Source organism: Mesitornis unicolor, unplaced genomic scaffold, assembly GCF_000695765.1.
Source record: "Mesitornis unicolor isolate BGI_N332 unplaced genomic scaffold, ASM69576v1 scaffold4639, whole genome shotgun sequence".
Classification (NCBI taxonomy): domain Eukaryota; kingdom Metazoa; phylum Chordata; class Aves; order Mesitornithiformes; family Mesitornithidae; genus Mesitornis; species Mesitornis unicolor.
The window spans coordinates 8,155-27,939 of record NW_010207829.1 but is presented as its reverse complement, the minus strand read 5'-3'; the positions used below and the strand labels follow the sequence as shown (position 1 = coordinate 27,939).

Genomic DNA, 19,785 nt, shown 5'->3' with positions numbered 1-19,785 from the left:
TCTCATTAATTTTTACAAATATCCAAAGGGGAGGGGTCAGGAGGATGGGACCAGACTCTTCTTGATTGTTCCCAGTCACAGGACAAGGGGAAATGGTCACAGACTGGAACACAGGAGGTTCAACCTAAACATAAGGGAAAACTTCTTTACTGTGAGGGTACCAGAGCACCGGAACAGGCTGCCCAGAGAAGTTGTGGAGTCTCCTTCTCTGGAGACATTCAAAACCTGCCTGGACGCGTTCCTGTGTGGTCTTCTCTTGGTGATCCTTCTCTGTCAGAGGGTTGGACTGGATGATCCTCAGAGGTCCCTTCCAACCCCTACCATGCTGTGATTCTGTGATCCTGTGAGTGCAGGGTTGGCCCTTTGCACCGCCTGGACCACAGTGGTGACATTAACCATGTTCCAAAATGGCCATCTGGCCTTGTTTTGCCCAATCTCCCATTACAGACAAATTCCATTATATCTGAAGCTGAATAGAGTCCTCATTTGTCACGCCTTTTTTTTTTCTTTTAACTTCCTTAAAGCCCATTGCAGAAACTCACCTCCTTGATAAGCCTGCAATGCCAGTGCATTGCAATGCCTAATGCACCCTTAGCATCAGCCTTTTGGAGTGCAGGGGAGCCATGCCAGTGGCAGCAGGATCAGCAGTGTAAGCCAGTGCTCGGGATCGTTTGCCAATGTCCCCACTAGCCTGCCTGGAGTAGAGGTAACAGCACAAAGGCTGGCACATCTGCAGAACCGCTGGCATTTTCAGGGTGCTGCTGCAGTGACCTGAGAGCTTCCTCAATTTCTGGGTAGACAGAGCCTCGGTGTGTATGCAATCTCAGCTGAGGCATAACCATCCTTAGAAAGGATTTCTCCTGTGCTTACAAACTCTCCAGTAAATACAGTCTTTGCAGTTGCTCTGTTTCTTGGATCACTGTACAGCTGGTAGGAGCCATCAGCCAAAAGTACCAGTTTACATGCCATTCTTCCTTTTTGGTCTCTCTGGGCTTTGGTGTGAATCAAAGGAGCAGAAATCTTTCATTTCCAGATCAAAACAGGTTCACCTGCAGAAGGTTTGTGAGGCTTGCTAGGTTGCAGCCTAAGTTGGCTGTGTGAGTGGATCTCTGTTGGCTTCTTCCTGGGAAGGGAAGTGTGATTTCTACCTTTTTTTTGGAAGCTTTAGTATCGTTTACCTTTCAGCCTAGTCTGGATGTTAAACAACGTAAGTTGGGAATTTACTGCATGACCCCATTTGTTCTATGTCATTAGGGCTTCCAGGCAACAACCATACACATGGGATCATGATGAGAGCACTGGTCCTGATGTTGGGGTAGGAAACAGCAAATTGGAAATTTTGGTCTGAGAAAGCTCCACAGAGCTAATAGGACTGGGAATCCTGCCGTCTGCTCCAAGCTGGTTCTTTTAGCTCATAACTGCTTAGGCTCAGTGTGATTTGAACAGGTCTGGCCCATCTTATCAGTTAATGGATGTTTGGAAGGAGTTCAGCTGGAGAGTAATTGGGAAAAGCAGAAAAAAAACCCCAAAACAAAACAAAAACCAAAACCACTTATAGAGTATTTATCTGTAAAGCATCTATCTTTAAAGAGTCATAAGAACAGACACACTGGATCAATCCAAGGGCTGTTCTGGCCCAGTATCCGATCTCCACAGTGGCTAGAAACAGATGCCTGGAGAAGAATTTGAAAACAGTGCAAGTACAGGTGTTTCTTTCCTCCAGCACTCTCCCTGCCTCCAGCTCTGTTCAACTCACGCTGGCCCAGATGTGTTTTCCATGCACTGAAACGTCCTTAAGGGGTTTTTGTGCCATGGACTGGTCCTTGAACCTGCTCTGTCTCCCAGCATCCACAACATCCCATGGTAAGGAATTTCCCAGCTCAACTGCAGGCCATATGAAGAACCATCCTTTTACTTTGCTTTAAACCCAGCTCCTGCCAGCCTCACCTAGTTCTTTTATTGGGAAAGATAGTAAACAATCAATTCCTGTCCATCCTCTTCAGTGGCACTCTGAATTAACACCACGTTACTATCTACTTAGTATATGTGGTGCCTAGAGACCTCTTTGTACAGGGCAGTGTATAAAGATAAGGCTGAATAATGATTTTTTTTTGCTGCGGTGCTTCCAGTCCAAGCAGAGGAGGAGGCCACTCGTATCGCTGCCCTCTTTCTAAAGTCACCTTTTTCTTTTGCAGGCAGCCCAGCTGGGAAATGTAGTGGTGACTCTCAAGCAATTTTCCCCTTGCTTCTCCTGAAGCAGAGAAGTGTGTCCTGAGCAGGATGGAGCAGTCAGCAGCTGGTGGCAGCAGCACAGTCATTCCCTCGCTCTACCCATCCCAGGCCAAACTCGCCGCTGACTCGTACCACACAGGCCGTGTCATTGAGGATCCCAAGTGGTCCCTCGCCACTGTCTCCCACCTCACTGAGCTCTGCCTCCAGCACATCATTGACAATTTTGAAAGTAAGTGGGAGTGCATTTCCCACAGGAGACATGAAGAGAGAGCATCAATCCCGGGGAACAGAGGGTCAACAAGGCAGGGAGATGCAGCTGAAAGGCAGAGTGTGGTACCCAGCCCTGCCAAAAGAACAGATGGGGAGAAACATACCCTCAGGCAGCTAGTTAAACAAACTGTTTAGTACGTACTTGTACACTCCAGGGATAGCTGCAGTCCTCTGGGCTGCTGTCCAGGATGTGACTCTGCCCTGACCTTGTCCTGTCACTTCTTCTCCCTTCCATGCTCTGCTGGATTCACTTACCTCAACTGTGGCCAGGGCTGTGAAGTGTCTCTGTCCTCTTGATTCACCCATGCATTATGGTAGCACTCAAGGATGGAGCCCCGTTGTGCTGAGTACTGTACAGAGATGCAGAATTGGTCTCTGCTTGGAGGAGCCAGCATCTCAGAATATTATTGTACTCACTGTCTCAGACCTTCTCCGTGGCTTTTGGTGGTGATGTGACAAGTTACATCCTCAGGCAAGGAATGTGCTTTTGAAGCAGGTGAACTGATGAAACATAGCGAAACAGAAAAAGCATATCTTATCTGGGAACTGACTGTGAGGGAGAAAGAAAGGCCCTACCTGTCTTTTTGGTTGACTCAGTAGAGTGGCAGCAAAAACCAAAGATAGGTTCTGATAGGTTGTGGCTATGTCCACATTGGGACTGTAAGAGACTATAGAGGAGCTCAGCACTGCCTTACACCAGGAACTGGTGGTACCTGGGGGCTGGAGCTGATGGTACTTTGGGGTCCGAGCTGGTCTTAACCAGCCTGGTCAGTCAATCTGATGCCAAATGGATTGGACTCACATTGTGTGCACGTAAAAGCAGCGTAAAAGGGTTGGGGACCCTCATTGTGCCCACTGGTGCTACCTGAGCGAGTCCGAGTGAAGCTAGCCCAGTTCTGTCCACATGTGTCCCACCTCTGCTGGTGGTGTGGGACTTTGCAGAGAAGGTCACTGCAGTGCCAGCTGTAGGACACCGCTGAAGAGGCGGTGGTAAATCTCTAGTTACCCTTAGGAGGGAAATGCCACAGAGACAGAGGAAATATATAAATTAAAAATATAAAGATATACAATAAATAAAATAAAATATATAATTATATAAAGATAGCCCCCTTTGTGTCTCAAAATCTAATTTCCCATGTGCAGATAGGCCTCTCCACTGATGATTTCTGTTTCAATGCTACTGTGTACGTGTCACCAAGCATTCATGATATCAGTACACAGGGCTTTTCTCTGGTATGTCTTAGAGCAAAGAAATTCCACTAAAGAGAAGCCAGCTGAGACTTAGGGCAAGAGTTGGGAAAGAGACTGAGGGGAGAAAGCTCATGGGAAAATATAACCTTTATTTAAACAAGGTGGACCTAAAGGCTAAGAGTGTGTCTCAGTGGAAAGGAACGGGAATCAATTTGGGGTAAGGCAGACAGCTGAGTGAAGGTAAAATGGTACAAGGACTTGCATGAAGAGCACACAGACACTTGTTCTCAAATATCACCCTTTAATGTGCTTATAGACCAAAGGCAGAATGTTCAGCAAGTGACAAGCCCAGCTCTCCCATCGCTGCAAGGCTGAATAAGCTCTCTGGGGAGCCAAAGCCCTGCTCTGAATGTCAGCTGCATTCAAACGAAATTTAAACTGGGAGCTAAGTTTTTGATGCAGTTTCCAAATATTACAAGAGTAAACCCAATTGAGCTGCTGTTTTATTGTAAAAGTTAGAAATCCTACACATTTTCCGCCAGTTTAGCTCCCTGCACCAGCAGCTGGCAACTGAGAAAAGAGCCAGTATCAGAGGAGGGGAGGGCATGGGGATGCAGCTGGGAGCCTGAGCAGAACCACAGCGCCAGCCATGGTTCCTACAGCCCAAACCAACCTCTCCTTCTCTTCCTCCCCTCCAGACAACCCTATTTTGAACCATCTTCTGCCTGAGCACCAAAGGAAGGTGCTGGACAGGCTCCCCACCGGCCTTCCGCTCGCTGTGACTGCCAATCTAATACACAATGAGGACTACTGGAAGAGGTGCTGCACTGAGCGCTGGCAAGTGTGTGACATCTCCAACTACGGAAACAGATGGAAACAGATGTTCCTCGAACGTCACCTGGAGAGCATCCTGAAATCTTTCATCCCTAACACCACAGACCCCAACCAAGTCCTAGATCTCATCCCACTCTGCAAAGACTATGTGCGGAAACTGGAGGTTGATCAGTTCCTGCCCCCAGTAAAGGTGGATCAAAAGGAGGAGATGAATGACCTCTCTCATACAGGGAGTGATTCTGGGCTTGATGAGGTCTCTGTGCATCACTACGACCTGGGAGCCCTCATTATTGCCCTCCCTCACCTTGAGGAGCTTCATCTCACTTACGGTGTGAAGGACTGCGGCATGAACTTCGAGTGGAACCTCTTCAGATTCACCTACCAGGACTGCTCCAACCTGGCTGTCGCCTTGAAGATGTGCCACAACTTGAAAGTAACGTATCCCAGACTGAACCTTCCTTCTTCAGTTAGGTCTTCAAATTGCTGGGGGGTAGAAGCCCAGGGACCAGTTTTGCTTGCTGGGAGCACCCTTCCCTTTGCAAGCTGCAGGCTGGCAGGGTGCAGAGATGTTAATTTGCTGGCTTAGTGCTGAGTATCTCGTTCTGCACATGTTCTGGTTAGGACAGGTTGTCAGAGATTTGGTGAGAAAAATACTTGCTCTCACAAATCATGTTCCCTGTAACTCCAACATTCTTAACTCCTTACATAGTTTTGGGAGGGAGCAGAGGAAAAGCCCAAAGAGAGTTTGTCATGAGGAGTTTTTGGTGGTTATGCCCAGTAAATACATCACAACATGCCCCAAAGCAGCAGAGACCTCCAGAAAGAGCATGGGGAAATATTCACATTTGCCTTAGAGTGCTGAGGCTTTTTCCTTCTTGTTGCTAACAAAATCTTAATTTCTGTGGTGACTGTGGTGCAGCCCCTCCAAAACATCAGCAGGCATTGCTTCCCAGAGCACAGCCAGAGGGAGCTGGCTGAAGGCTCTCCCCACCGACATGCTTTGGGAAATATCCATCTGCTTGGCTTTCCGAAGAGAAATTACCTCTCCTGTGGCAATTGAGGTGTCCTGGCTACACAGGACATTGTCATTCACAGAGAGCACTCTGGATACCACCAGTGCATGTTCTTATTTAGTGTTTGAGATCTGGGGTGAGTTCTGCCATTACTCTCTCCTGAAGTTTTGGCAGTTTTTATCTCCTTTTAATTTAGCCCTCTGTGTCAGAGATCTCATGGAGTCAGGGGAGAGGAATAGGCCTTTCCAAGAGGTGAACCATTTCTCCCTAGAGTAGGCGTGGGACACCAGTGGCATGTCCTGCCTGCTGGAAGTATCTGCCCACTACAAAAGCAACTGCTTGAGCCTACTGGATAAAGATGTCTGAAGTGAAGGGAGATGAGTCCTGGTTAGTGAGCCATGGGCCGAACTCACTGGAGGTCTTGTAGAAAGCTCAATCCGAAGCACTGGTGACCTTGTCCTTTATCTCCACAGGTTTTCAAGCTGACACGCAGCAAAGTGGATGATGAGAAGACCGAGCTGTTGGTCCATAACTTACTGGATCACCCCTGCTTGGTGGAGCTGAATTTGTCCCACAATCTCATCAGGGACAAGGGGGCACAAGCCCTTGGCAAGTTGATCAACCGCAGCAAATTAGAAATCCTTGATCTGTGTAACAACCAGATCCATCACCTGGGGGCTCAGGCTCTTGCTCAAGCCCTGGCCAAGAACTTCACCCTGACCTCCCTGAACCTGCGCCTCAACTGTGTGGAGGACGAAGGCGGGGAGGTGATCGGCCGTGCCCTGCTGACCAACACCACCCTGAAGTCCATCCATCTGGGAAGCAACAACCTGTCAGGGGCAACCGCTATGCTTTTCTCCAAAGTTTTGGCTCAGAACACCGCCCTGACGAGCATCAACTTCTCATGCAACCACCTGGGGCCGGTAAGAGAAACCCCTTCTCCTTGCGGTTTGTGAGCCTGCGCAGTGGCCTTACAAAGCAGATGCTCAGCCTCAGTCAACACTGACGCATCCTTCACTCTGCAGTCTTGGGTGATAACAATCAGTTGTGAGCAGGGAAGGGGCTCTGGCAGGCGGCGGGAAGGAGAAGGACATCTTCTGTGCAAGCACATGCACTTATCTCACTTTCTGCATCTGAATCTGGCTTCCAGGCTTTGGGCTTTTGGGAAGAGAGGGATTTCCACCCCTCTAGGAAACTGAAAACCAGGGAGTATGTCTGGGGAAAATCACAGCCGCTTCACACATGTAGGAGTAGATAATAACGATAGGTGGCATGAGACAAGGGCCTTAAGCATATCCTCCGTACTCAGGATCTGCTGTACCATCTGTCACTCAGCAGCGCACAGAGAGTGTCACCCTTTCCAGAATCTTTCCTGCCTGTCATGCGCTCGAAAATTTAGCTTGGTTGTTGAGCTCCTTTAACCCACCCTGCATCTATGGAGCAGTGTGGTGAGTCAAAAATGTCACATCCGGGTGCTTGTAAGCAGCTCGTAACACAGAGGTGTACGTTTTCTAGACAGAAGAACATCCACGGATCTTACTGCAGCCCTAAGAGCTGCAGTATGCAGCATGCCCACAGACCAGACCGCTTCTCTTCTGCTGATTAAAAAGAGCTTTAGAAATCTGAAACCAGACAGCCAAATGCAATCATGCTGGCTTTTAAACTTTCTGCACTGCATCAATTTTTCTCACTGTCACAATAGACAGCAAGACTAGCTGTCCCTGCTGGCAGGAATATTGGCATCAATGTGTTTGACAATGGTTTTAAAAGGATTTGATGGCAGAAAACCTTTTGTGAGTGCTGCGGTTTATGATCCTGGACATGGAAAACCATTTGACTGTAATGATACAAGGGGGCAAAAGTGGGAAAGGAGAGAAGGAATTTTGCTTCATAAGTAATCATCTCATTGCTTAGCATCTTCCTTCTGATGAACTCTCCTGGTATCCATTTGTGAAGCTCCACAGCAGCCCAAAAAGTGGGCTGGTGCTATTATCTTCGGGGAAATGGGGGTCTTGGCTAAAGATGCATCAAATTCTGTCCTCAGTACCCCAATAAAGCAAACTCCTTCCCGGTTCTTTTTTTGCTCTGTCCTTTCTGGCAAAAGATCTAACATGCAGGGCACTGGGATGAGGGGACTGCCTGGATGGAGGAGATGGGGACAGAGGAGGTATATTTGGTACCTGAAACTGAATAGCTATTGGGGGTGGAGGTGGGAAATCAAATTGTCACATCTCTAAAGACACTGCTTCAGGCGAGGGGGGAAAATGCCTCAGAGTGAGTTGCCTCTCTAAGGCTACATCACACTTTCTGTCCCATGCAGACTGGATTGCAGCTGTGCAAGATGTTTCCCCAAGAAAAGCCAGCCCACCCTGGGAAATGGCATCCAGGCAGGAGACTGCCGGCACTGGGGCTCTCTCCACTGCCGTGCCAAGGAGCAGCACACCAGTGACACTGCTCCTTGTCCCCAGCCAGAGAGGGACAGGGGAGAGCAGAGACTCCTCTCAGGTTCTCATTGCCAGCTGTGCTATTAATCAGACTGAGCATGAGGACTCCTGACACGGTACCCAGAGGGAGTAATTAGCATGTGTCATATCACTGAGTGCTGCATAAGGTTACGCTCCTTCCCTGCGCTTCTGTGAGCACCATCTCGGGCTTGTGTGAAGGCCTTTGTCCCTTTTGGCACCATCTCATGGGCTCCCCATCCCTGGCAGCAGGAGAAGTTTCCCTGGAGAGAAGGAAAGGGAGCAATGCACTTTTACATCTCCTCCTTTAACCCTCTCTTCTCACTCGTTTGCAGGATGGTGGGAAGCAGCTGCTTGAAGGGATGGCGGATAACAAGGCTTTGCTCGAGTTTGACCTCCGCCTGGCAGAGGTGGACCAGGAGGCCGAATACATTCAACAAATGGTGTGGGCCAACCAGGAAGCAGCAAGGCTGAGGTCTCTGCAGCAACCCCCTGCCAAACTGCTCTGAAGAAAACACTCAGAGGGCTTTGCAGGTGCAGCGTTGGAGATAATTCACTTCAGAGGGTTGTTTTTACTCATAGTTATGAGAAACACTCAACTTGTGGCTGCATGAGACAGCCGTGAGACCTCATGGGACTGAAGAATTTTCCCTCTTCAGACCTTTCTCCCAGTGCACCAGAGACTAAATCCCACCTCCTGTGATGTTTCTTATGTGCTCTGGCAGCAAGCTTAGCTCAGGCAACTGGATGTAAAGCAGCTAAGGTGAAGCCTTCACCACCTAAAATGGTCTACTCCAGACATAACCTTCAGGGCAGGCACTTATTTTAGGCTTTTTTGCTAAGGAGGATGTGAGATGCAGAGAGGACAGAGGGACTGTTGTTCCTAGTTCCTTGACAGCTTTTTTTGACTATTGCTCTGCTCAAGGATTTATCTGTTTTTTTAATCAAAACCTCTCTAGTCTCAGATATGGGTGGTGAAAAGCAAAAAAAAAAATTTCAATAAATGATAGAGTTCTCCACCATGTTTTCTGCTTTGGGTTGCTGCCTTTGATCAGTGCTAGCCTGCCTTGCAAATAGGCAAATTCTTTACAACCATATGTTCACGTTCACCAGTAAAAAAACTTTAAAAAATTATCTGTGTTTCTCACAACGTCAAGCTAGAGGGGTCCCTGCAGAACTGCTGGCCCACAAATCCCACAGGGTTGAAAATGGAGGAGTTTCCTTCTGCCCCAGGAGCTGTGGCCAGCTGAGGACAGGCCAGAGCACGCACCTGACTGCCTCAGCCCCACTCAAAAGAGGCCAGCAGTGAATTGGGCTGACCTCCATCCCCTCCCTCTGAGCCCTCTGAGCAATGCTGGGGCTCCAGGCATCTCCCAGCCCTGGACAGCACCAGTGCCCACAGACCCACTGCAGGCAGCCACCTCAGTGAATCATCTGAAACTTTTATTACACCGATTTGGTTTACAATCTTTGTACTTCGATATTTCCAACAAAAAAGGCAACATTGTGATATACTGTTTGTACATATATAGAGAGACGGACAGAGCTAGATCATACTGACAGAGTTGAAAAGTAAAAACTGTTTCCCAGTGCTCACAAAAAGAATTTGTTCACCACACCCCCACTTCTGCTTTGCTTTGCCTGATGGATACAGATGCCCGAAGCACCACCGGCCCTGGGCTGACAGGACCTCTACCTGTGCTGTGTCACCCCCTTATAGATCAGAAAGGATGGAGTGCAAGGCTGTCCCCAGTGGCAGCGGCCGTGTGAGGGTTGCCAAGAGGGCTCACAGGTCTGAGTAGCTCCCTTCCAAACTATTTGTGGATGCTCCAGGGGCTACGTCCGCAAGAAAACCTAACTAGCGGCAGCAGCTGTGAAACCTCCCCACCCGGGCATCTCCCACTACTTGTTTCCCATCCTCGAGACCGAGGTATTGAATAGATTTATTTCTGTTTTTATTTGCATTTACAAAATATTTCCACTGAATGACACACCTGAATGAGATGAGGACTTGTGTTCAGAAACAGCAGAAAAGACCCAGGTCAGCGTCAGGTTGATGAAGGAACAGCTCCAGCAGCAAGGGTGGGGTAGGGGTCTAATGGGGGCGGCCTGGTCCTGGCCAATCCTGCCTGTAGCTCCGAGTACAGGGCCACGTCTGGTCAGCCAGTAGTGCAATGAAAGTTCATGCTGGGAGGGCAGCGATGAGACCCCTCGGACATGCTTAGCAGACACAGGGGGAGGAACTGGTCACCAGAGCTAGTGAGGAACAGGGACGGGAAGGAAAGGGCCTGGGATAACATATCATCCCCAGAACAACTGCTGACATACTTTCCAGGATACTCACAGCTCCTCTTCCTGTAAAGGGCCAAGACTGTTAACACCATCCGAGCGTCTTCCAAACCCACTCCTGGGTGGCCACACGCCTTGACAGGTAGTCGCTGTCTGGAGAAACTTTCACCTTCCCTACCATTAGTCTCCTGGCCAAAAAATGAAGCCCAAACCAAGCAGCCTGCACCACTTGCCCACAGCCCGCTATCTGCCAGTTTGCAAGGACTGAAACCATTTCAAATGCCAGACACCTTGGTCAAAAACAATGCCCTGACAGCAACAGCAGATTGAGTGTGAACACTCTCGTCACCGGTGGGTCACTTGTCACCTTCAGGTCCGGTTACCGAGGTGTGGGACTGTCTTGTGGAGCTGTCACTACGAGGTCACTCTGTGCCAGGAAGGGCACATGCCAGCGCAGGGCCAGCACGGACCCTTTAGCTCTTCTGTAAGATCCATCCCCAAGGAGTACCACAGGGCTTTGAGAAAGGGGGTCAGCTGTGGGCCACCCACAGGTCTCTCCAAGAGTGATGGGGACAGAGAGGGGGGTGGCTGGGTAGTAAAAGAGGAGGGAGGACATAACACACGGGCTTACACTTGGACTAGGCCAGCGGGCGCACCATCGGGCCAGAGCAGGGGCACCCGGCTGGCTCCCACCTGCAGCAGATGGCAAGCCCTGCTCGTGCTGCTCCAAGCACAACACACGCGGCAGCAGGAGCCGGTGGCTGGCTTCCTGAGCCTGGCAGCTTCTGCTCACAGCGACCCAGGCATCGATTTGCAAGGTGTCACACTGGCATATGTCGTAAAAAGGACGGCAGGCTGACTTCGAGCACAGACTGGAGGTGGAGGAGCCAGCTGCCGCAGGGATGGACAGAGGCTGTGCATGGAAATGGTTGCTGCGTTCAGGCTCCCCTTGCACCAATGGGGCTGGGTTTCTCCACGCTGAGCTTGCTGGATACCTGCTGGCCCTCTGCACAGCCAGCAGAGGTGCTGGTGGCTGGAGTGGAAACAGAGGGGGCCTGTGCATTGCCCCCAGGACAGCATAACAGAGCCGTCAACGGACTGGGTGAGGGCTTGGGTTGGGGCAGGCTCAGAGCATTTCTACGTTGCCTCTTATAGGAGCAAACTGTGAAACTGAATTGGGGAGTAAATGTCACATTTGTCAAACACAGCGCCAAGCACTGCTGGCCTGAAACATACCTGGTGCAGGCCATGGCCCTGCACCCCAGACAGCTGACGCAAGCTCTCCCAGGTGCTGGGGACTCACAGCTTTACCCTGTCAGCACCTACACCACCATCCCCTGCACAGCAGCCCCCCTTCAAACTCCCTCACTGGGCCCATGCACCGCCCAGCTGACAGGGCCCTTGTGGCTATCCTAGCTCCTCTCCTGCTTCCTCCTTCAGTTGCAGTGAAGAGGGACGAAGCCCGAGTTCATGTCGCTGGGAAGCGGGGGAGCAGCACAGAGCCAAGCCCTGCATCGGCTTCCCTAGGTGGAGGGGATGGCTCAGAAACAAAGCGTTCCTCTTCCCTACAGGCTGTGCCTGAAATAGCCGAGCCTATCAGATCCCCGTCCCCAGCCGTGATGGATTAGCCTCTCCAAGGCACAAGGCAATTTATTCATTAGTGACATTTACACCTTGTGGCTGCATTAGCTGCTGCAGTTTGGTGACACGTGCTTGAGCTGTCACTGTAGGGCTTGGAGGCAATAGCGCTGCTCTGATGATGTAGCGAGGCTTGGCCTGGGCACCTCAGACCAGAAATACCTCCTGCCTGTCTCCTCAGCCAGAGCAAGCACAGCCTGCTCTGTTCCCAGGCTTCTCCATCAAATGCCCCACTTCCTCAATTCCTCCCAACCCTTCTGGCCTTGCAGCCTCCTGCTCTGTCTTGCCTGGCATCTCCCATAAAAACCACTGCATCAGCAAAGCCTTTTACAGCTCCTCCGCTCCACACATCTTCATGAGCATTCACACGCTGTCCTGCTCTCCTCAGCTGGCTCCTCCATTGGCTGCGCCTTGTTCAGCCCACGGCAAAGCTGTCCTTGGTCCCAGCAGAGAAGCACAGAACCTGTATTTGGAGACCTTGGCCCAGCAGACACGCTGCCAGACACGTGAAATGCCAGCAGATGCATGATGACCTCAGGCGTGCTGGTAGCTAGACCTCACGATAACCTGCTGGTTTGCCCGTGCATGGCCTTCCAACCACGCTGCCTAGCAAGGAGAGGACCAAAATGATGGAAATGCATAGCCTTGGAGGAGCTCAGGGGAGGGGGCTGCTCAGGGAAATGATGGTTTGCACATTGGGTTTGGGTAGAGTGAGAAGAGCTGGAGAGTGTTGGCCAGTGAGCAGATCCAGCAGCTCTCCCATATCAGGCAGCCGGCAAAAGGGATTAGCTTGTTCTCAAACGCAGCTTGCTCCATGCTTTTATCCCTGCACCCTGCCACTCACTGCAGCAAATGTGCCACTTCACACCATCTCCTCACAAAAACCAAGTCAAGAGTTTCCTCTCATAAGCAATGCTCTGTCCCTTTGCAAAGCCCTCGCCGCAAAGATGGGTGGGCAACACCAGACCAAAGCCACGAACTCTCTACAGGGTCCCAGCCACACACACTAACACGCAGAAGCTCACCCTGCCACACACACACACACACACACTTGGGTGGATGGCCAGGTCACCCTTCCAGGGACAGAGGAGGACTCAAAACTCCAGCCTCTGTTCGTGACGAGCCTCCACCATGGCAAAACCACTGGGCCACCATCCCAGTCTTCCACAGGCGTTTTTTTTCCACTAGCATGGCGCATTTCTAACAGAGCTGGCTGAAGTGGAGCATTTAAACCCACCTCATTGTCAAAATTTTTAAAGCAAGGAACAGCAACCTGAAATGCTCCTCACAACCGTTAAGGGCTTTTAGTCTCATTTGCCATTGGTATTTTCAAAGTGAAATCCTGTTATTTTGGGGTCTAGTCATCACTGTTTTTTCCCCAACCTGCTGAATGGTGCTGTGCATGCTGCTTTGTCAGCCACACCATTACTTTCCTCCACTTAGCCCCTGGGGATGGGGTCTCCCTGGGGGGACTGGTGCAGCAGACCCAGAGCCCACCAGCTTCTGACTGGGCTGAGCCAGAGGCAACATCTGTGCTCAGCTGATCCTCTGCATCTGCTTCTGGAGATGGGTATAGACTTGGGCTTGGGTTTTTGCAGGCCTTTTCACCCTGACTGGTTCGTGGGCTGCCATCCAAAGTCCGACTTCATGGCATGGCAGCTGACGGTGCTGCTAATGGACATTGGGACCATGGGACTGATACAAGATACTACGTCATCTCACCACATTCTAGCTAGGCTTTTTCTTTCACTAATGTGAGTAGCTAAGATTGCAGAAGCAGCTTGTGTTGATGGAGAGTGAAAGAACCTCGTGTGTCTGTGTGTGAAGTTACTTCGCTCTACAAAGTCTGCTAAATTATAATCACAGTAGGCGATCCATCCATTCCCAAAGTTCGAAGGACTAGGCAGGGTTCAGGATAGGCACCAAGCTTCATTTCCCCAAATGAATTTTACAAAAAACCAAATGAACAAACAAAAATCCCCCCAAAAAACAGTCTTCCTCGGGAAGAAGGGAGGAATAAAACCCACTTAGCTTTCGAGCAGCCGCTGTGCTTATTCTCAGTGCTGGATGGCCATGCCGCACCTTGTAATGGGCTCCTGAAAACTCGGCAGCTTCTGGAAGTGTTGCATAGGTGGATGATGTACCTGTTAGTAGAGCCTGGTTATGAGCTGCAGGAAGAGGAGCTTGCTGAACTCCACAAAGATACTGTCCCTCCCCCAGGACAGACAGACGAGGTGAGGAGGGAAGGAGGAAGGGGAGGCCATGAGGCCATGGGTCTTGCAGGTTCAGTTCTGTCTTTGTGACCTCTTTTACCTCATGTGTGGAAAGGCTATGGTCCTGCAGGAGAAGGCTCCTCTCCTAGTGCAGTGGAGGTCAATTTGCTCGTTAGCTTGGTTTTGAGAGAGTTGACGAGACCACATCCATCGGCATAACATTTCCCTTGGTGGAGCAGCTGTGGTGGAGGCAGTAGAGCAGAACAATTCAACCCACTGCTTGCAGAGACAGTAGACATTCAACATTCACTTATGTTGGCCAAATCCCACCATGAACTCCATGCATCAAAGCAACACTGTTTCAGATTAATTTGTCTGAACTCAAGGACAGATCACTCTGAGGAGTTGCTAAGCCAAGTTCACATTGGTATAGGACTACTGGCTTCAATAAAATCCCATTAGGAATTAACATAGCCCATTCATTTCTACCTGAAATGTGACTAAGCCTCTTCCCCTTTTTCCAAAATGCCAACGAGAAAAAGAGCCCTACACAGGGTCAACCCCAAGTTCCCGCTGGGCTGCCAGGTCCTATGCACCAGCCTTTGGTGCCCATGCACACCTGGCTCAGTGGAGACTCTAAACCCATGCGTATCACAGGAGGCAGCATTACCAAATAAAGCTAACACTTAAACCACGTCCCATTTCTGAGATGATGTGGATCCAGACCTTACTTATAAAGACCTTATTCTAACCACTGAATATGAACGAACCATGATTAGAAGCACATAATCACAAATGGAGACTTAGAGCTCTTTGGTAACAAAACTTCTTGGTGGTGATGCAGTATTTCAGACCCATGCCCTACAGCTACTGCAGCAGAGCAGGAGCACATTGCAGCAAGGTCTCACCCTGCGAAAAGTAAGGTAGCACCCTGGTGACATTAGACAGCAGTACTGAAGTCACGGTTGGAAAGGCTGGAGGGAGAGCTTAAAGATATTATTTTTCCCACAGGCTAATCAGCAGGCAATGATTTATTGGCATCAGATGCTACCTAACTTTCTTAAGCTCCCACTTCTAGGAAGTAAAAAGGGGGAAAGGTGTGTTTGTTTGCAATCAGAAAAACAGCAGCTTCCCGAGCACTAATCCTGAGTGTTTGCCTGCTGTGTGACTCCAGAAGGCTTGGTATTGGCCATAAGACGAGATCCACTCTCCTTGTCCTAACAAACACCCCTACAGTTGCTCAGCCCACAAGCCCTTTTTGAAATCTCCCTCCTTGGTGTGGTCTCCATGACATGCAGTGGGCTCAAGAAGTGCCACCAGGCTGGTTGGTGTCACTGCCTAGTTCTGCATGGACAAATTGCTAGGCACTATCTGGGAAGCTTCCAGTGTGCGCCAAAAGATGAATAAATGGGTGGTGATGTGTCTTGAAGATCAGCTAATTCAGAGCTTTTCAAATGCTCATTCTCTTCTCTAGTTCAGGAAAGCTGGAGAGCATCTGGCAACTATACTGGCAGCAACGGGAAACATCAAATAGCCCAAACTCACTGTCCAGCCTTGGAGCAGTGAGGACAGGCTCTCTTCGAGGGCTGTATTAACGCCATGAAGTGCCAGGAAGAGGAGCTGGCAGCGTTCCCGCTTCACTCATCCTGGTATGAGAGGAAAGCCTGCTGACAAGTGCAACGCCAAGCCTGACTCGGCCCATGGAAAGCTGCAATGGGTCAATGATGTATGGAAAATACCAAAGCCATAGGATTGCAGAGATTCTCTTGTTATGGCCCCCTCATACTGACAAGCTTTCGCCTTCCTAAAGGGTGATGCAGGCTGTCCTGCTTTCCTTGCATAAGGGGCCAGCAGCTCTGTGTACTTTGAAGAGTCCTCCTTCACCAGAAATGAGGATGCAGTCAGCCTGACAGAGCAAGGCCTTGCTCGCACCTTTGGCCCTCTCCTCCCGCCCAGACCAGGCTCACAGCAGGAAGGATAGACACGCTACACAGGGAAAACTTCTGCACCATCACAGGGTTTGCCCAGTAAGATCCTGGGGGAGAGAAGACACTTGGATCGGTGAAGGGAAGGCTGCAGAGACCAGATAACGCCTGCTAGTGTCGGGAAGGCCATAGGGAAAAGGCGCAGAGCCAATTAAACTCACCAGTCAATGGAGGAGAAATAACAGGACTAGGATACAGCACGGAGAATTCAGGTTAGATAGGAGGGAGCAGGCTATCATGAGAGGAGCAGACTGGGCCATCGACTGAGCTGCCAAAGGAATCGTTGTCACTGGTGCAGATGTGGCAGAGAGCAGACACAAGGCTGCAGGAAGAGCAAGCGCCTGGCTGCTGCTCAGCCTGGAGCTTTTGGTGGGTGGATGGCTGTGCCACGGGAGATGGGACCCAGAACAGGGACAAGCCGTTTTTGGATATCTGCACTGATAACCTGAGCTGCAAGGAGAATTGAAACAGCTGCCCTTTGCCCAGGGCACTACAGTTCTTTGCCAGCACTTCAGAGGAAATCTATATGCGCATACCCCTTCTGCTGTCTGTGACCCATGCTGGGGGTAGGAAGGGAGAGCCCAGTTGTCTGTCATGAACCTCCCTGCCTGGTTAGACATGCTAAACTGCCATTGCAGGGGGAGGACAACCCCAGTTTCCGTTTGTCCTCTTCAGCTCCACCACTTCTCTGCCAAGCCACCAGGAAGTCCCCATCCCTTCTGCCCAGTCCTGCTCCCCTCCCATGCCCAGGCACATCCCCACCCTGAGCCTAAGATGGGGCAGGAAGGTCTCCAGCCTGGCAAGAATGGAGAAGGCTGGACCAGGGGGGTGGGGGGCAGCTCCATCAGGTGCAGTGGGGTAGGAGGACCAAGAATATGAGGAAGGGATCTCCGAGAAATCCTGGCACACAGCAGAGAGCACTGGTGAGAGTGGCCTCACTTCTCCTCGGGGTGCTGTGGGTCTGGCATGGCCATAGACTGTGGCACGGCCATAGACTGTGGCACTGGGACTGTCTGAGACCTGGCTGTGGCTGGCACCATGTGCATGGGGAAGGTGTTCAGCAGCAGAAAGACTCTGCATGGATCCTGCAGGCCAGAGCAACAGCTATACCTCAAAGACACATGTACCCACCTGGATAGACCATCTCCAGAATAAGATTTCATAGATGAAAATGGGGCCAGAGGAATGAATTGAGGCAATTTCCTGAAGAGGTCTAGAAAGAGCCAAGGACAAGGTGGCTGGAAGCAGAACCCTGCTGCAGGTGCTACAGGACAGGGGCACAGAGACCCTACTAATCAGTTCCCATTCTGAGGACTGTCTTTGCCCCAGGGAGCCAAAACGCCTGCCAAACCTTTGATAAATCCATCTGTCCAAGGCACCTTGGAGGCTGGAGATAGGAAAACGAGCCATCACAGCCTAATTTAAGCAATGTGTAGGAGATTTCAAAGAGAACATGTTGGGAAGGACAAGTGGACCACGTTTCTCACTAATGACCCATTGCAGCTCCACTGACTGAACACCTCCTGATTCACCAGGACATACAAGCACACACCATTATCCCCCCAGGGTCACAAGGACCCTCAGCATTGGCCTTGGCTTAAACCAGGCCCTTGGAGAGAGAAGCACAAGCACACAGCAAGCCAAATGTCATCACCGAGCAAGAAAATCCCAGGGCAGCCAAGGTGGCTGTAGCCACTTCCACCCAGTCTGAATCTGTGCTAATAACGGTAACAAAACATGGAGAAAGGTGTGCACGCACCGGAGACCTTATGCTTCCCTGTTCTCAAAGCGAACCTTTTACTTAAGCCAGCATCTAGGTCTGGTAGTGATAGTAAGGGCAGACTACAAGACAGAATCATAACAGAGTGGGATTTTAAGGTTCTTTCTGTTCAAAACTGCTGTTGTTTGGAGTCTAGCACTTCAGATCCAGGAGGAGGAGGCCAAGAGACACTGCCAAGGACACGCAAGGCACAAAGAGCTGAAGAACTGACCACTCTGGGGGCAAAGTCAAGCAGAGACTTACAATCTCCCCATGTGCTGACTGCATCAGTTGGGCCAGCAAGAGATGACTTTCAAGAGGACTGATGTGGTGGAAGGGTGCATCTGCAGCCTTCCCAAAACCTGGGAGGAAGCAGTACACCAGTATGACAAGAAACAGACCAGCTGAACTAAATAAAATGCCTTAATGTGTGCTGTTATACCTCGCCTTTCTGTGATGGATGCAGAGGCAGTCTCCAGGCTTGGATGCCCAGGTGCTAATGGACTTGCTCTTCCCACCCAAGACCTGCTGTTCTGAGCCGCTGTTTGCCCCAGTGGATGAGGGAAGCGTGGTGAGGCTGAGGAGCAGAGCTGTCTGGAGAAATGTCTGGCTGATCCAGCATGCACTCCCCCAGAGAGCTGAGTGAAAAGGAGACAGCTTTTCTAAGAACAGGGGCACAGGAGATCTGGGGACGTGTTGACAGAGAAGGAAAAGCTAGGTGCCTGCATGCTGTAGTCACTGATGCAGCTTCAGTGACATGAAGGCTCCTTGCCCAACATCACCAAGAACCTTTCCAGCAGGACAGAAGAGGCAGCACAGAGCTCAGAGCAGGCCAACCTGTCCTGACAGAAGCAAAGCAGAGGAAACCAGGGGCTAATGGGCTACACAGGAGCCATCTCACTTCTCACAGCCTGACACCTCTCTGCAAAAACCTCCATAGTGCAAACCTCTTGGTTTTAAGCAGGTTCCCCTCAAACGCATCCCCAGACCCACAGAAGTGGAATCCCTTTGCTCCTCATTCCCCCACCCCAGGCTCCTGATGCTCCAGCACCCTTTTGCATTTCTCCCTCCCAGCCCTTCAGAGCTCTCTGCCAAAACTGCTGCTCCATCTGCAGCTCTGTCTGCAGTCAGAGCCCAGCCTGATCTTATGCTAAATTCACTCCTGCAGACATGCACCAACCTGCTGTTCTGTTACCAATAGGTGATTTGCAGCTGAACCTACCAGAGCCTTCCTCAATGCTTGTCTGAACCAATTAGTGCTCACTTCAAAGCCAGGAAGGGACCCCAGTCACCTAATACCACGATGACTGTCCCAGTGCCATCCTCTCCCCCTTCCCAAGCTCTCCAGGGGCCTCCCATTTTCTCTTGCCAGCTGAGCCCTCCTCCAGCGAGTGGATCAGTAGCACTGCAGATCTCTGCTCCATCTGGGTTTGCACATTCATCCCTTCCCCAGCACTGCCTGCCTGCCTCTTGTCATCCCAAACCGAAAGCCCTTTACCTAGGGGATGTGGACCCTCAGAGCTGGCGTGCCGAAGCTTCCTAAGGAGCCGAGACTGGGATCCTCTGGAGGCGGTGCCATTCCCAGCAGTGAGAACAGAGTAACAGTTGGAGCATGGTCTAAAAAAAAGAAGTGGGGAGGGTGGGAACGGTCGGGGGGAAGGGGAAGAGCTGGATTCGTGGCTTTCAGCCTTTGCTCTGACCTGCTGCTCAGCTTCATGTGCCGGGATGCCCTATACCTTTAGGCACAGGCAGTTACATGCCGCTCCCAAAGGGCCTGTTCCCCTCCACCCAGGGATCTCACTCCTGTGTGGGCAGCAGGGTGGCACTGGTGCAGCAGGGCGCTTTCTGGCAGCTGCTGGTTCCTTGGAGCATGAGCCAGCCTGGAGCCAGGGCTGGCAT

The 19,785-nt window shown here is 50.8% G+C and overlaps 1 protein-coding gene across 1 annotated transcript; it reads left to right on the top strand.

Moving 5' to 3' along the window:
• The first annotated feature begins 2,280 nt into the window (after positions 1 to 2,280).
• Positions 2,281 to 8,511, top strand: TCTE1 (t-complex-associated-testis-expressed 1). The gene is made up of 4 exons (XM_010192252.1): positions 2,281 to 2,461; positions 4,392 to 4,960; positions 6,014 to 6,463; positions 8,338 to 8,511. Exons 1-4 carry the CDS (start codon positions 2,281 to 2,283, stop codon positions 8,509 to 8,511), a joined length of 1,374 nt encoding a protein of 457 aa, XP_010190554.1.
• The last annotated feature ends 11,274 nt before the right edge of the window (positions 8,512 to 19,785 follow it).

What these genes read in the sequence shown, in the direction of transcription:
- TCTE1 (XM_010192252.1), top strand. Translation starts at nt 2,281, where the DNA reads ATGGAGCAGTCAGCAGCTGGTGGCAGCAGCACAGTCATTCCCTCGCTC. An exon ending in CATCATTGACAATTTTGAAA is followed by an intron (nt 2,462 to 4,391) that starts GTAAGTGGGAGT and finishes CCTCCCCTCCAG; the next exon opens with ACAACCCTATTTTGAACCAT. An exon ending in AGATGTGCCACAACTTGAAA is followed by an intron (nt 4,961 to 6,013) that starts GTAACGTATCCC and finishes TTATCTCCACAG; the next exon opens with GTTTTCAAGCTGACACGCAG.